This window comes from Falco biarmicus, chromosome 4, assembly GCF_023638135.1.
Source record: "Falco biarmicus isolate bFalBia1 chromosome 4, bFalBia1.pri, whole genome shotgun sequence".
Taxonomy (NCBI): domain Eukaryota; kingdom Metazoa; phylum Chordata; class Aves; order Falconiformes; family Falconidae; genus Falco; species Falco biarmicus.
Genome location: NC_079291.1, coordinates 38022728 through 38038088, shown reverse-complemented (window position 1 = coordinate 38038088; position 15361 = coordinate 38022728). Strand labels below are relative to the sequence as shown.

Sequence of the window (15361 nt, the reverse complement as noted above, 5' to 3'; positions counted from 1 at the left end):
TGTAGTCTCTATAACATTAACTTACACCAGGACTTCTGAGGAGAGCTTTACCATGGGATTCACTTGGTATAATGCAATGCTTTTAGCCCTTTGGACTATAAATTCTCATTTAGCCAGCGTGTAGGAGTGGCCTGGTACACCTTGCCACAGGCAGCCTCCTCCTCCCCAGCACTCCCCTCCCAACGGCCGGCATCACCCTGCTGATGCCAGGTACTGGGAACTGAAAAGAAAAAAAGAAAAATAAAAAAAAAACCAACAAACCAACAACCAAACCAATGGTGTAAAAAAGGAGTAGAAGAGAAAAATCAAACTGTGCTTTCATGAAGTGACAGCATACAAAAGTTAGCATCCCTTGCAAAAAAGTAACTAGTGGAAAGCATGTGGAAAATAGCCTTCATGCAAAGTGCAAACATGCTAATAAAGGCAACTATAAAGAAAAATTGTAAATTTAAGTTTTGTTTCAACACCGGAGGGACAATTATTCTCTCTTTTATTCCTTCTAAGGCAATCTCCTCTTTCCTGCCAGAGGTAGCATTCAGATGGAGTCTACGTCCACTTAACATCTACTGAGAAGGAGAAAAAAATCTATTGCCAAGGTACAAAGAGATGGAATTTGGCATCATTTCTGTGAAGACATCCTGAGGAAGACACAATGAGCTCAGTGTGAAGAAATGAAAACATTTCTGGGACAGACTGGCCATGCTTTCTGCAATGTCAGTAAGCCACTAAATGACAAAATAACCACTAAAAACAGAGGTTTCACAAGATGATGATAGCTCAGGCTATCGTGTGACTAAGCCTTCAGGAGCCAACCGCCTTTTCAGAATCACTAGCACAGAAAAAAAGGGCACAAGACCACGGTATTAGGGAAAAAGTAGTTTTTGAAGTGAGGACCGCTTGTATTAGAAGCAGGATTCAGTACAGCACTTGTCAGACTGGGAGAGTGCCCGGACTGGAAGAAGCGGTAGGGAAAGGAGAACGGACTGAAAGGCGAGGAGAAGGTTTCCCGTGTAGGGATTCGAGGGGCTGCGTTTTGCGGGCAGCCGGTGGGGCAGGGGCAGCGCCGGGCCCCCCTCCGGCCACCCGTCCCGTGCGCCCCGGCAGGGGGAGCGGGGCTGCGGACGGCAGGCGGTCCGCGGAGGCGAGGGGCGCCGGGGGAGGCAGCGCACCTCGGCGCCTCTTCCTCCTCCTCCTCCCGCCTGCGGGGTGGGCAGGGCGCAGGTGAACGCGCCCTTTGTTCAGCCCAGGCCCCAGCGGACCCACGGCCGGGGCGGCCAGCCCGGGCACCGCGGCCCCGGAGGGGAGACGCCGGGGCCGCGCCGCTCCGGCGCCCGCCGCGGCCCGGGACTCCGGCTTGCACCCCGCCGGGGCGGAGGGGAGCGGGATGGGCGCGGAAGGCGGAGCCGGGAAGGGAGGTGGAGGCTGCGGCCGGGCCCCCCTCGCCGCTCCCCTCAGAGTCCGGCAGGCGCTCCGCGGCTAACCCGTGTCCGCCCTCCCCGACAGAGCCGCGCCGCGGACGGGCACCGGGCACCGCCGCCGGCGGGCGCTGCCCCGCTGCTGACGGAGCCGAGCCGGGCCCCGCCGCTGCCGCCGCCCCCCGCGGCGGGGGCTCCGGCCCCGGCGAGAAGAGGAGGCTGCGCTGACGGCGGGCCGAGGTGGGCGAGCCCCGGGGCGGCGGGGAGGCGGCGGCCGCTGCCGGAGCCGCCGGGGAGGGGTCCGCGTGGCCGGGCTGCGGCCGGGTTCCGGCGCGGAGCTCCGCCCGGCCCGGGGCCGACGGGACGGGACCGGTGCCCCCGGCGGGCGCGGGCCCGGGCTCCCCGCGGGGTCCGGCCTCCCCCGGGCAGCGGCGCGAAGCGGCCGGGCGTCGGGCTGGCAGCTCACCCGGCCCTGCCCGGCAGCGCGGTGCGCCTGACCGAGGAGGAAGGCCGAGCGCCGCTCTCCTGCTCCAGCCCCCGGGGTTTCACTGGGTTTTCCACAACGCTCAGCAGAATTTCCGAAGAGCAGAGTTACTGACTCGTGCCCCGAGTGCTTAACACCGTCCTGCGACGACTGTCGCTAACGCTTCCGTGCTGTCATTTTTCGGCGGTGCCCAGGGAGGGAGATGGAGTCACTGTCTCGTGCCTCTTCCATCACCTCAGCATTATTATCATAACCTGTTTATTTCCCCCATTTTTCTTTTTCCGTGGAGCCAGCCCTGAAACCCCTTACTCGGGAAAACCTCTCGGTGGCCTTGGGTGATGTTTTCCCTGGGTGATGTCTGCACAGCTTGTGTCCCGTTTGGCTGTGTTGCCATCAGCCTGTTTGCTCTGTACAAAATGCAGTAGCGTACTCACAGCGTTGGAAACTTGGCTTTCTGCAGCTGGACATCCTCCATCCTCATTCACAGCTGCCTCCTAGAGCAGAAGGGGTGTGCACTGAGGATGGACATTACTACAACTGTTTTCTTTCATAACGGTTGCGACTTAGGGCTGTAACTGATTAGTTTCGGTCTTTCACAGGACTCCTAATTTTTTTTCTCCAGATGTATTCCAAAAAGACACATGCTGTAGATGACTCCTTTCTGGCAATTCATAAGAATAGTGGGATTATAACTGCCTCGTATTTAAGGTTTTCCAAGACTGTTACTGTGCTTAGTTATTGAGCGTACCAAGAAATAATTTTGCATTAACTCTTTTGTCAGAAGCCAAGTGTGCTGTTTAGCACCTATGTTTCCTTGCATGCAGTTGCATGGCTGTAACCTGTATTTCCAAGGATGAGCACATGCATTCATTCACAGACACTTTCTTTTTTCTTCCCACTTTGTCTTCTGCTGCATTAAGCCATTAATGCTGTATTTAACATTGTATTAAAAATTGTTTCCCGAAAGAACCAATAAATCAGATTTTAGGATCAGCAGCTGGCATTCTAGTTCATGGATATTTTTTTTCACATCGTGATATCATTTACTACGTGCTCATCAACACAAACCTTTAGCTAGAAGCTATTACTAAACTCTTAATTTCTAAATTTTCTAAATGAAGAGTGATAGCAGCATAAGAATCGGGTGAGTCAAGCTCTTCCACACAGAGCTTCCCAATCTAAAATAAGTTTTTGGAACCCCAAGACAGTGTGGTACGCAGAAAGGAGAGTTACAAAGTGGCTGAGATCGCTGTGTAAACTCATGTTGACTGGTGATACTAACAGCTGAAAGCTTAACAAAGATCAGTACAGAAAAAAAAAAATTTAAAGCAGCAAAGACCTGAGCCACAATGCTGTTTTAACAATTTCAAGAAGCTGGTCTCATTACCTAAAAGAGTAAAAAGTCGGTCTATAAGTTTATGTCCTTTTTTTTCCACATCAAACTTTAAAAATCAGAGAGTAGCCCGCAAAAACAGTGTGACTGCCCTTCATATTCTGAGTTCCTTCAAAAATACATCTGGAGCTCACTGTATTTGCTATCATTTTTTTCCAAATAGGTACAGTATACTGAATTCTGTTTGTAAACTATTCTTTGCCAATCTAACAGCTAGAAATACAGTATACTAAAACACATAGAAGTATAAATCTAACTAATCATGAGACTGCAGGAGCTGAGGTTTAATGAAGATACCTGATACCCAAAAACGTGTGATAAAATCACTGGAACTAGCCCTAGGAATAGGGTGGGGTGGGGTGGGGAAACTGAAATGTGCCTTCATCAGCCCATGCTTTCTTGTGTGCAGGATATACAAACCATCCATTAGGTGGTGTAGGAAAGGGTTAACAGGCTGACCTTCAGACAGAAGCTCTTGTTGACCCTACTCTGTAGCACTTGGCTGAAAGGTTATGCCCAAAGGGAGAGCTTTGCTAGCAGGAGGGATAAATCCAAAGAGAAATACTTGGGAAAAGAATACTTCGGCCTCAGGAGTCAGGTGGCCTGGCAGAAGGCAAACCCTCACAGCAGACAGTACAAGACTGCAGGACTCATCCACTGAAGGAACCAGACACAGTACAAAAAAGACAACTGCCAAAGTCTGATTTGTCCATACAGTTTCCCAAAAGGTTTGTGGATATAAAACAATCAGTGGTTAGCAAAGCAGTTTCATCTCTAGTAATTCAGCTGTTCAGCAGGAAGGTACCTGGAAGAGCTACCTAGTCACTGCCTTAAAGGTAGCCACAGAAAGTCACACTGTGGTGTGGCACCCTGAGCTTCCAGTGGTGTGGTGCTAGTTAGTGCCTTTCCTCTCGCAGCGTGTGAGAGTGGGAAGTCCTTGTTGCAGGGTCCTTGCAGTCCTTTTATAGCCTTCAAGATACTATTTTTCCTGCTGTCCTAGGATTTTCAGAAACACCTCTTCCATTTTATCTGTTCTCCTTTTTACTTTCTGGCTTCTGATTTCTTAAGTCCTTAGTAGCTTTCTACTGTACTTGCAGGTGATGAGTATTGCCAGTATACCTTGGAGCAGCATGAGTGAAGCTCCAGCCGGAGTTTCCTAACAATCTTGAAGGGACAATATACTTCTAAAGCCACAGAGTGACTCGTCAGGTAGACCAATCCTAAAACCTAAATCCCGATACCTAAAAAATATTAGGAACAATGCATTTGCACGTTTCTTCCATCAGCAAGTCTCAAGAACTTACTAAAATCCATCTTCATAACATTTTACATGTTATTTCTGTACACTGTTTCAAACTTACTTGTTGTAGATTAAAAACTTTCAGCCTGAATTCTTTCCACTGGCAACATGGGCATTTAGCTTAAATATTATTTTTCATCAGTGATTTTGTTCTGTTGATTCATATCTGCTTTACTCAAAAAATAAGCTGAGCTTTTCTGTTCTTTTCTCAGAGGACAGACTTTCCTTTCCCTAGATTAATGTACGTTCTCCAGCAAATGGGTGGAGGAGAGGGAAGAAAACATTTTGAGGGGAAAATAGGCCTCAAAGTTCCAGTCGGGCTTTTCAAAACCTGATTTACATCCTGTGTTTGTTTTGCAGGGAGTTTCCACAATGGAGAAGAGGGAAGATGATAATCATGGCATTGATCAAAATGCAGGTCAGAGCATCATGCCAAGAAGAAATACAGGAAACCTTAGCAACTCGGTAATGTTTCTGTAAAAAAGCAGCTCATATGTTACACAGAATATTGTAATCTATCATTTGATTTTGTCCAAAACAGTGTTCTGATCATGCTGGCATATCATCAATACTTCTAAAATCTTGTCACAAAACTGACATGAAGAGATAAAAAGATAAAGAGCATCTCATTCAATTTAATCACAGTCCATGATAAAAATTAAACAGAGTTTGGGCCAGCTAAAAACTACATGAGGTTACTTGCTAGTTGCATTTTACCAGACAAGCAAAGCCCCGTAGACATAATTTGGAATTTTTACACAGGAATATAAAATTTACCTTTGGAGGAGTTTTCATAATTGCCACATCATATTCAGTAGGTTTTCCACATCACACAAAAAAGTCCAGAAAAAAATCCGCTCCAACAGCATTTTCCTCTGCAACTGCTGATGCACAGAAGTAGTTCAGGCTACAACTTTCTATTCTAATGTGAACTGTCTCACAGGCTGTGAAATACTGAATTAGCCTTTGCAAAATATCTCTTCAAGAAACAGGTATCTCTAGGCAAAACTTGGTTCAGGTGTGAATCTGTATCATTTATGCCAACTTCTGATTCTGCAATGCGTAGACTACACTCTACTTTTCTTCACAGACTAGAGAATAAAAGTTACTTAGGCTATACATTCACTGTTAAAAAGACATGCTTTTGTCATCAGATAAACACATAGTAGCTATTTAGCCAAAAAACCCTAATGAAGACCATGCCCTTTAATTTTACAGTGAGGCACTGTAGGCAAGACAGACATGTGGTGGGAAACAGGCTACTTTGTCTCTAATTAGGATTTTACAGCAAGATAGCAGTGTACATTTTCTATCTTTCTGTTGAAACAAAACATCTATGTATTACTGAAGATGCAAACAAGACTTGCATCTACTTACCCTTGCATTACTTACAAGTAATACCTTCTTTGAATTGACCCCTTAATCAGCTTCAATGTAATATTTGATTCTTAAGAATAAAACCAGATAATATTGCTGAGATAGAAAGATCTCCTGTATCCTAGCAGAATACTAATTTAACACTTTAAAACTTCTAATATTTGCCTTCCTCAAAACAGAAAGTGCCATTTCACTTCTTGTAGGTCTGGACATCTGCCACATTAGCCATTCTAAAGCAGAGTCATTGCAGCATTAGTTCAGTTTTACTTTATATTTCATGGGAATATTAAAGGACTTAAATACCTAATGTTATCAGTTCTCCACCCCTGATGAGCTGTCTGCTGTATCAAGCGAAATGTCCTGCTGTTGATACACACATTTTCATTTTGTATGCATACTGATCATGTACCTCTTTCATGAACTATAACTATGAGACAATCTTTAAATATTTTATCTCCATGTAAAACAGTTTACAAAGTAACACTAAAATGTTGTACTAGCTTAGTTCCTTCTAAAGTCTGTGATAATTCTGTCAAGATCTTTTGTGAGACTAGAATCAAGCCATGCCTACTTGGCAGCAGAAAATTCAGCTTTTTAAACTGAAGTGACTCAGTTTCAGAAGATTTCATAAAAGTTGAGAGGACACTATTATAGTTGTGAAGGAGAAGAAGACTACAGGACCTGATGCTGGAGATGATAGATGTGCAACTGATCTAATGAACTGGATCCAAAACATTTCTACTTACATTCTTATTCCCCCAATTAAATGTCATTAAAATAGCAGTGACTGTATGAAATGTTTTATTGTCTTGACTCTGGATTCTGTTACTGTGCATATTATTTAGGCTACATCATTAAGTCTGTAGTTGAAATTTGACATTCGAAATCTGTAGCTCATATCATAAGAAACCGTAATGATGCTTCACATAATGTACTCCATCTTCCCTTGCAATGTAGTTAACTTCCTGGAATTAAAATCTATTTTGAAATCACAACAGATAATGTATGAAGAATGAGAAATCTATGCTAAAAGTGTGTTGCTCAACTACTGAATATGCTGTTTGAAATGTTACGTTTTCAAGCTACCTTGTGTTTAATAGTGTGTATGTTTTGTATCTGGTTTCAGCGCAGTACAGTGTAAAAGCCATGATGGCAAATATTGTCATTACTGAAGTTTTTAATCTTCTCTTGAACTCACTTGGTATTTCCTTTCTGTCCTTTCCAGGATGTGGATATGCAAGTCACCAATCCACCAGAAGCAGCTGCACTTTTTAATTTACATCAAGCACACCATTTTGGTGAGTTTGAACACTCTTCAGAACAACACTGCAAGCAGGATCTGTTCCCCAAGTGGCACTTGCCAATGAAGATAGCATCAGTGATCTCATTATTAACATTTATTTACACTTCTATGAGAGATGTCATATATCCTTTTATAACCAGAAAGGAAAATGTTTTCTATAAAATTCCAATCCTTGTCATAAACAAAGTTTTACCAGTGGTTTCAATTACCCTTTTAGCACTAGTATATTTACCAGGAATATTAGCTGCTGGTTTCCAGCTGTACTTTGGCACCAAGTATAAAAGGTTTCCCCAGTGGCTGGATAGATGGATGTTATCAAGAAAGCAATTTGGACTTCTCAGTTTCTTCTTCGCTACAATGCACGCCTGCTATAGCCTATGCTATCCAATGAGAAGATCATACAGATACAAGCTGCTGAACTGGGCATTCCAGCAGGTATGATGGGCTTGCAATCACCAAGCCTTCTGTATTCAAAAAATCCTTGTTTTGGTCATTCAAACAAATCTGAATGGGGGGAAAGCCATTTTCATAGTCTTCATTTGATTTTGAAGCAGATCTCCACAGAGCACTGTTAAGGAACGGAGCAGGACCTAGTTGTCAAAGCATGTAATAGCGAGTCAAGAGTGATCACAGCTATGCAAGTGTGTATTAAATAAGTAACTTTCTGCATTTGGGATTTTTTCTCTCACTGTAAAATGTATGTAATTATACCTGCCTCACAGGAACATTTTAAGTCTTTGGCACGCTATTAGTTTAGTGTGGTTTAATCTTCTCTGCACTGTGCAATCTTTCTACAAAAACTGAGCACACAACATTTTTAGACATCTTTGTAAAGTGAATTAGCCAGCAATGAAGGAGGGCTGAGCTAAATCACAATCATCTGTATTTGCCACAAAATAAATTTGTGAACACTGATGGCTCCACAATTGGGCTGATGCACACTAACTTGCTAAAAGACAGAATTTCAATTATGCTTCTGAGTCATGGGCAATAACTGGCTTACAAATATAAGACCCTCTGTGACTAGGGAGTTCCTAATACTTGCGTATCACCTGGAGTGCCATAAACATTACAGTATAAGGATTATACCAATATAAGGTATAGACTGCAAATGTACATTTTTATTACCTTCAAAGTCTAATCTAGAGTTTTATTAAAAGCAGCCTTACCGGTAATCTGACTTGCTGACTTGAATGGATTGCCAGAAATTTCCTTGAGATTCCAGTCTTCAAGATGCATAAATTATCATATTTGGGGCATACTACATCATGGTGATCACTGGCCATGGTGATCAAAGGGCTGTTGTAAGTAGTTGTAAATAGGAGAAACTTTGACATCAGTCCATTAAAATCACAACCTTTTCATCCATACCAACCATTGTATTCAGTGCAGCTGAATGTACCAAGTTGTTTTTAAAAAAATAAAGCTAAAGAGCTATCCTGACAGGATATCATCATTAAGAATGCCTGCTGAATTAGCTCCCTAAAATAATGCTGTTAATATATTTCCTGTTGTTACAGTCTCCCAGATATGGTATTTAGCCAGAGATGGAAATTTTTGTCATAGATCAAGATTTCTTCTGCTGTGAAGACAGGCTAACAGGTCTCAGAACCAGTTTCTCCTGGGCCAAGACACTGATGAAGTCTAAATTCTTCTCACTTAAGGCCCACTGTTGCTCTGAAGATACTAGTGGAGACTTTGTAATCAGAAGTAAAGAGCAGTTACATTCAAAGATATTCGAACAAACAGAAATACTGTGTTTCTTGGCTGAGTTCCTGAATATCATGGTGAAAATATCTGTATTTCACACAAAAGGCTAAGTGTGCCAGTCTGTCATTTTAAATATGGTGTTCTGTTCTTTTACCAGGTCAAACAAAAAAAGGAAAGTGCCTGGATTGAACATGATGTTTGGAGAATGGAGATTTATGTGTCTCTAGGAATTCTGGGACTTGCTTTGCTGGCCTTGTTGGCAATAACATCAATTCCATCTGTTGGTCACTCTTTGACCTGGAGAGAGTTCCACTACATTCAGGTATGCATAAATGTCATTATTGCATGTCATTAATCCTCATTTGTAAGAATGTGTCTTACCAACTAAGACCATTAGGAGTTAAAAATATCAGACACAGAGGAGTTAGTGAAACCAGTCTAAAAGTTCCATACTCTTTGTTAATTGCTGTGCAAGAAACGTTTCTTTACTTTGTTATTTTGTCAGGAGAAAAGGCTGTCAGGGTATAAAATGGGAAGAAAGACAACTCCAAATCACATTTTTCTCTTCTGACTTTGTGAGCAGCAGCAGTTGTCTTTCAGGACCTATCCTTAGGTCAAAAACCTCCGGTGCTGAAGGCATTTTAGTCACCTTCTGGGTATCTTATGTTTCAGGAATGTCCTGTCTCCTGCTGAATTCGAAGTAGGTGGTATTGAACCAGACAGCGCTGTTGCCATACAACACACTAAAAATTGCTTGTTGCTCTCTTGGAGCTGTTTTGAAAATTCTTTTTCTGCCAGCCACCAGGTGGCTGAAAAGTCCAGGAGAAGACATCCGCCCAATAACACATGCAAAGATTTTCCATTTGCGGCTTTATTAGCTTCATAACACACACACCCCCCAAAAAAAAAGGTGTATTCTGAAAAGGAGACATCTTAGAACAGATGCATAGTAAAATCCAACCAGTCCTGAGTTTTCTACAGATGTACTTGTTTTGTTCATCGAAGTATTTGGTTTGCTCTTAGTTCTCCTGTATCGTACACAATAATAATCAGGAATAGTTCTGCTAGCATCAATATGATCACACTAGAGTATTGAATTAGGTCCCTGAACACCAAAATCTGAAAATTCAATAACCTACTAAGTACCTGGCATTTGAAAATTTGATCTGAATTTGAAAAGTAGAACTGAAATGTGTATCTTTGTGCAATTAGTGATTTGAGATTCTGCCCACTCTATGAAGTACATCATTTGTAGGAAGAGTTTTCAGCATTAAAGAGAATACATATGGACAGGTCTAGGAGGGAGTCTTCCAGTGCATGACTACTTTCAGTATTAAATTAGTATGGTGAAGAAACCCAGAAGAGTAATACTACTATATTGGATTCATTTTACAAATAACCTTTACGCTCGAAAATCAGTTTCTGTGGATTTAGCAGTTGGAAAGGCAGTGTTTGACTTCACTGATGAGTAATTCTATTTTTCCAACAATACCAAATTGTTATGCAACAAGAAACTGAAAATTACTAGTAACTCTGCATAGTTGCCTTTACTTCTCATTTTTTTAATATCCTAAGCCATTTATCACTGTATGTGGAATGAAAGACTTCAGTTTCCTATTGTTGTGCAATTGCTTTTGTCATAGTACTAGGCTTACTAAGGTTTCTGATTTGCATTGACCTTAACATTTTTCTTTGCAAGTAATTAAGCCATTTATAAATCTGCTTTTGAACTCATTTATCACAGAAATAAAGTAATTTAGGATACAGATGGCATCTATAAATTGTGATATTGAGAACTGACCCTTTTTCAAGAATAGCCTGTAATCTATAATCTCGTCTGTATATTAGCTAAGTGTCATAGCAATACTTGAAAAATGTGGCTCATCTGTTTTCTCTTACAGTGGCGTAGAGGGGTGTAATTGGGTTCTTGAATTAGAGTCTTTAAATTTTAGTTCAAAGCCAATGGCATTTTTTCTTTGATTTAAGGGTGTTAGTTGAGGCCATTCCTGATTTCCCTATTTGCTTAACAGAGTACTCTTTTTGCCAAGTTGGAAAAAATAGCTCACTATTTTCTTTCTCTTTTCAGAGCAAGATGGGATATTTAGCTCTGCTGCTGTGTACTGTTCACGCACTGGTGTTTGCTTGGAATAAGTGGGTTGATGTTAACCAGTTCATCTGGTATACACCACCTTCATTTATGGTAGCAGTTTTTCTTCCTATTGTAGTTCTGCTTTGTAAATGCGTACTGCTCCTCCCATGTTTTAGGAAGAGGATAAAAAAGATCAGATGTGGTTGGGAAGCTAACACACAAACCAATCAAACCAGCATGACTTCTAGACTGTAGATCAAATATCGACATTTCCTTTCCATATATATAAATAATGCTCAATGCCATGAAATGTTCACTTGCAAGCTCTGTTTTCACATTCTCCATAGATGTTTCTTTTTCACTTTTCATTTTGGCTTCAGGATTATGGGATACTTGATGCAATTTGAACCTTTTATAAGGCACAAGATGGAAACATTCCTTCTACACGTTAATCTATTCAGTGTTCTGGTTTTGTTCATTTCTTCTGACTCACTGCTTTTAAAATCCAAGGGCTTCATTGCCTCAATCCTAATCCTTTTGTAGGCAAAAGCAATCATAAATCATTGCTCCAGGTGAGCACAGAAAGTAAATAAATAATTACACCACAGAACCCAGGAATGCTTTCTGCTTTCCACAGCCATGTTTGTTCCTTTGTTACATCTCAGTATTCTAATGGAACAACTAGAGTATTTATCATCCCATTCCCCCTTATCACCTGCATCCTATGTTTCAGTCTACAGAATGGGGACCTTGGCACAGGAGCCAGACAGAAACTGTGTATTCCCTCCAGGTCTTGAACTTAGACAATTGGGCAAGCAGAATTGCAGGGAACTTTACAAGGTAAATCTCTCCTGAGGCTTTGGCACAGTCTAAAAAAAGATTTTTTAGACTCAGATCTCCATTTTACACAGGACTAGGTGTGTCTCTGTTTACTTAAAACTATAAAACATTTCCCATTTTTTATTCCATGAACACGTTCTTTTGTTTCTGATGCTGGAAATTTTCCATGCTTTTGACCTAAGCCTGCAGCCTTTGACATGTGCTAAACTTTATTTGCACAAATTATTCCAGTGGGATAACTCACATTAGGTAAATGTGTTTTACTGTTTACTCTAGGGCTAGCGCAATTGTGTGATTAGAAGAAAAACATTAAAAATAGACATTTGAATCTTGACATTGATTTGGTGAGATTTTCATGCAAAATGGCTTTCAAATGCATTTGCTTTTACAAAAATATTCATAAAATCTAATTAAACCTTTCTTTCCTTATGTTGCATAGATCTGGCTGAATGTTTTAAGCGAATAATTCATTTGTTATTATCTATTTTTAAATATCATATGCAGTAGTGAATATTTTCACCCAGCATCAGGAACATTTCTGCCAGTCTCCCTGCATGAGTTGACTAGGACACGGACTGATGATGCCACCTATTGCCAGGATCATCTGAATGAGAATTGTAATTGGTAATGGCTGTGGTATTAAAACAAAGAGGAAAAAATGTATGTGTAAAAAAAAATATCCAATACATGGTGCTAATGATTCTGTTGTACATTTGTGGACTTTGTACACTGAGCAGCAATAACATAACATAAATAGCTACAGGGATACTACATTTTGTATTTTCCTGGTTATAACCCCATTCAATTATTGCAACTTAAAAGTTGGCCTTGTTATTTGCACTTAATGTAGCACTGTGAAAATAACTGGGGACATAGCAGCCTGTATAATATAGACTGAAGAGAAATGAGTGGCATTGTGTATCAAATCAGTAATGCATGACAGAGGCAAACACTTTCTAAAACACTGGAAGCTAGTCTGCAATGTGAATCTGAGAAATTTCTAACAAAACAGAAAAAGTGGGGTTGTCAATGCGTTAGCATTTACATTTCTATAAATGAAATAAATCTTTTAGAAGTCATATTAGGGATGAAGAATAATATTCACCAAAGGCTTATTCAGAATATTACCTGCACTTTGTTGTCAGGAGTCATAAAAATATTATAAAATTCTTTTTCTCATAGAACAGGTTGGGGCATGTGCAATGATAAAGAAATCCCTTTGTCTTCTGTATTATCCACTAACTACTCATAAAGTGTGCTCAAACTTACCAATTAGGACAAAGCTGAGACTAAATACTCCAAGCAACCACTGATACGCATCCATTGAAAAGGATGACATTTAGTTTTATCAAAATATGTATTAAATTGTGCTCTCCAGAATCAACCCTGCTGCTCTTTTATTTAGGAAGTCTGGAGAATTTAATTCAGTCTCCAGCTTTGTTAAATTCTGGTCAAACAGTTGGACTAATTGTTTACAACTGGTCAGAGAAGCCAATTAACCCTGTGACACAGAGGAATATAAATAGCTTCAGGGGTAACAAAGCATGTGGCACAGAAAGCAGAACCTAAACCTTGATAACTGAAAGCAGGTGAATGATGAGATGCCTTGGAAGAAGCTATTCATATGGCATGTACAAAAAAAAACCAAGGCAAATTAATATGTGTATGCATTTAGAGAGCAAAATAGTTCAGGGGTGTGATAATGGGCTTCAAGGCTTTTCACCTTACTGTCACCATTACCAGCTGAAGTCTTTTGCATAAGTGCTCTGTTATGGATCAGCTAGGTTAGTGAGCACTGAGTAGAGGAGTATGTCAGTATTGATATGAAGTTAACAGAAGCTGGAAGTTAAGATTTCTGTGCCTTCAGAGTCTGTATCTTACTGTACAGCAGCAGGATTTAGGCTGCTAAGTCACATTTGAAAATGGACCTTTAATTCCAAAGTTGGTTTGGCCCTTCTGAAATTTTTGTCCAAGTTCTTATAATATTCTCTTTCTGAACCTGTAAGATATGTCTAATTTGGAGACTAACAGACAGATCCTTATTGCAGAAATCACTATAGGTACTACTGTTAGAAAACAGGCCAAGAACTTCATGAACATGTAAATGTATTTTCTATATTCAACACTTCTTAAAAAGGTTTTGAGCTGCAGGAAGGAACTGTTGTCTGTACCATGGTATTTACTGCATAAAATCTGAACAAGGCACATCACAAGCACAGAACTCCTTTCAGGAAGTGCTAAAGAAAATGTATGTACATCTTTATTTATCTTCTATTCATGGTGTAGCAGTGATAAATTTAGATTCATCCCACTTCCTATGGCTGAGAAATTGTGTCCTAATGAAGCATTCTATTGTAATACCCTGCTCTAGGCAATTGTTACATAAGGTAAACTTGCATAACTTCATTCATTTCAAACTGCTAATATGCACTGAAATCCTCACAAAAATTACATGTGAAAACCAATTTCAAAATCATCACATACTGACCTTTGGTGCTTATTGTTTAGCTGGGAACAACATTAAGCACACCAGATTTTTCTCTCTAGTATTGCCCAGGGGCAAACCCAGAAGTGTCTTCTGCTAGCTGAAATTTGCATCTGTCTACGAAAGCTATTCCTAAAATCACAGATGACATCCAAACATTCAAGCAGTTTTTTCCCTACTGATTGTCTCAAGTAGTAGCCAGGTTTTCTGCGTCACAGCTAGCCATTTCTCTAGAAACTACTGCTGAATGCTTATAGCCAGAATTTGAGACCTCATATCAAGTCTCTTCCCTGCTTTGTAAGTCTTTAGTAAACTACTTCTAAGTAACTCATTTCCCAATCTGCAGAACTGGAGGAGTAATACTTTACAGGACATTGCAACAGTATTTTCAAGTTTTTAAGGCTTTCACATAAAATAAGGAGGAGAGTCATGTAAGGTCTATAAAAGGCTACAGAAGAAAATGTTAGTGACAGTATTTTATTTCTCCCTTTGTAATAGACATGACTTAGTTCAACACTAATTAAAATAACTTCATATGTACCTTTTAATTTATGCTTATGTACCTATTTCAAAATTCAGTGTATTAATATGCCTGTATACAACTATAATACATAAAATCAATGTATGTGCAACTTTTAGGCACTTATTTGTATAACAATGATTACTTTTATAAAACTGTACCTCATTAAATGCTTCAATGTACGTTGTATCTGCCATTGTGTCATACATCCAGGGTATAAGAGTAAAAAGGCACAGTAGGCTCTAGAACAGCTGCTGCCATGAACAATAAAAATGGCTTCAGTCAGGGGGAACCATTCTGCCCATGCTGGTGCAGAGCCTGGAGTCTCCAAAGGAAAGAAGACAAAGATGAGAAAAGCAAAATGGACACTTTCACAGGGGAATGTAATGAAAGCATTTTTCCTGACAGATCTTTTACCCGACAGACTGCATATTCTAGCATTCAG

The 15361-nt window shown here is 40.7% G+C and overlaps 1 protein-coding gene across 2 annotated transcripts; it reads left to right on the top strand.

The window, feature by feature from the left end:
• Window positions 1-1347: 1347 nt before the first annotated feature.
• On the top strand, window positions 1348-15086 carry STEAP1 (STEAP family member 1). Of its 2 annotated transcripts, none has more exons than XM_056338351.1 (5): window positions 1348-1655; window positions 4953-5057; window positions 7195-7707; window positions 9140-9304; window positions 11069-15086. In XM_056338351.1, the coding sequence occupies exons 2-5, from the start codon at window positions 4965-4967 to the stop codon at window positions 11324-11326; spliced, it is 1029 nt and encodes a 342-aa protein (XP_056194326.1). In that variant the 5' UTR covers window positions 1348-1655; window positions 4953-4964; the 3' UTR covers window positions 11327-15086. The 2 variants fall into 2 exon arrangements, with proteins under 2 accessions (XP_056194326.1, XP_056194327.1); XM_056338352.1 differs by lacking the exon at window positions 1348-1655 and adding an exon at window positions 4392-4501.
• Window positions 15087-15361: the final 275 nt, after the last annotated feature.

Excerpts from the sequence above, each read along its gene's own strand:
- STEAP1 (XM_056338351.1), top strand. The coding sequence starts at position 4,965 with ATGGAGAAGAGGGAAGATGATAATCATGGCATTGATCAAAATGCAGGT. Across the intron at positions 7,708-9,139 it reads TGAACTGGGCATTCCAGCAG|GTCAAACAAAAAAAGGAAAG; the intron begins GTATGATGGGCT and ends TTCTTTTACCAG. Across the intron at positions 9,305-11,068 it reads GAGAGTTCCACTACATTCAG|AGCAAGATGGGATATTTAGC; the intron begins GTATGCATAAAT and ends TTCTCTTTTCAG.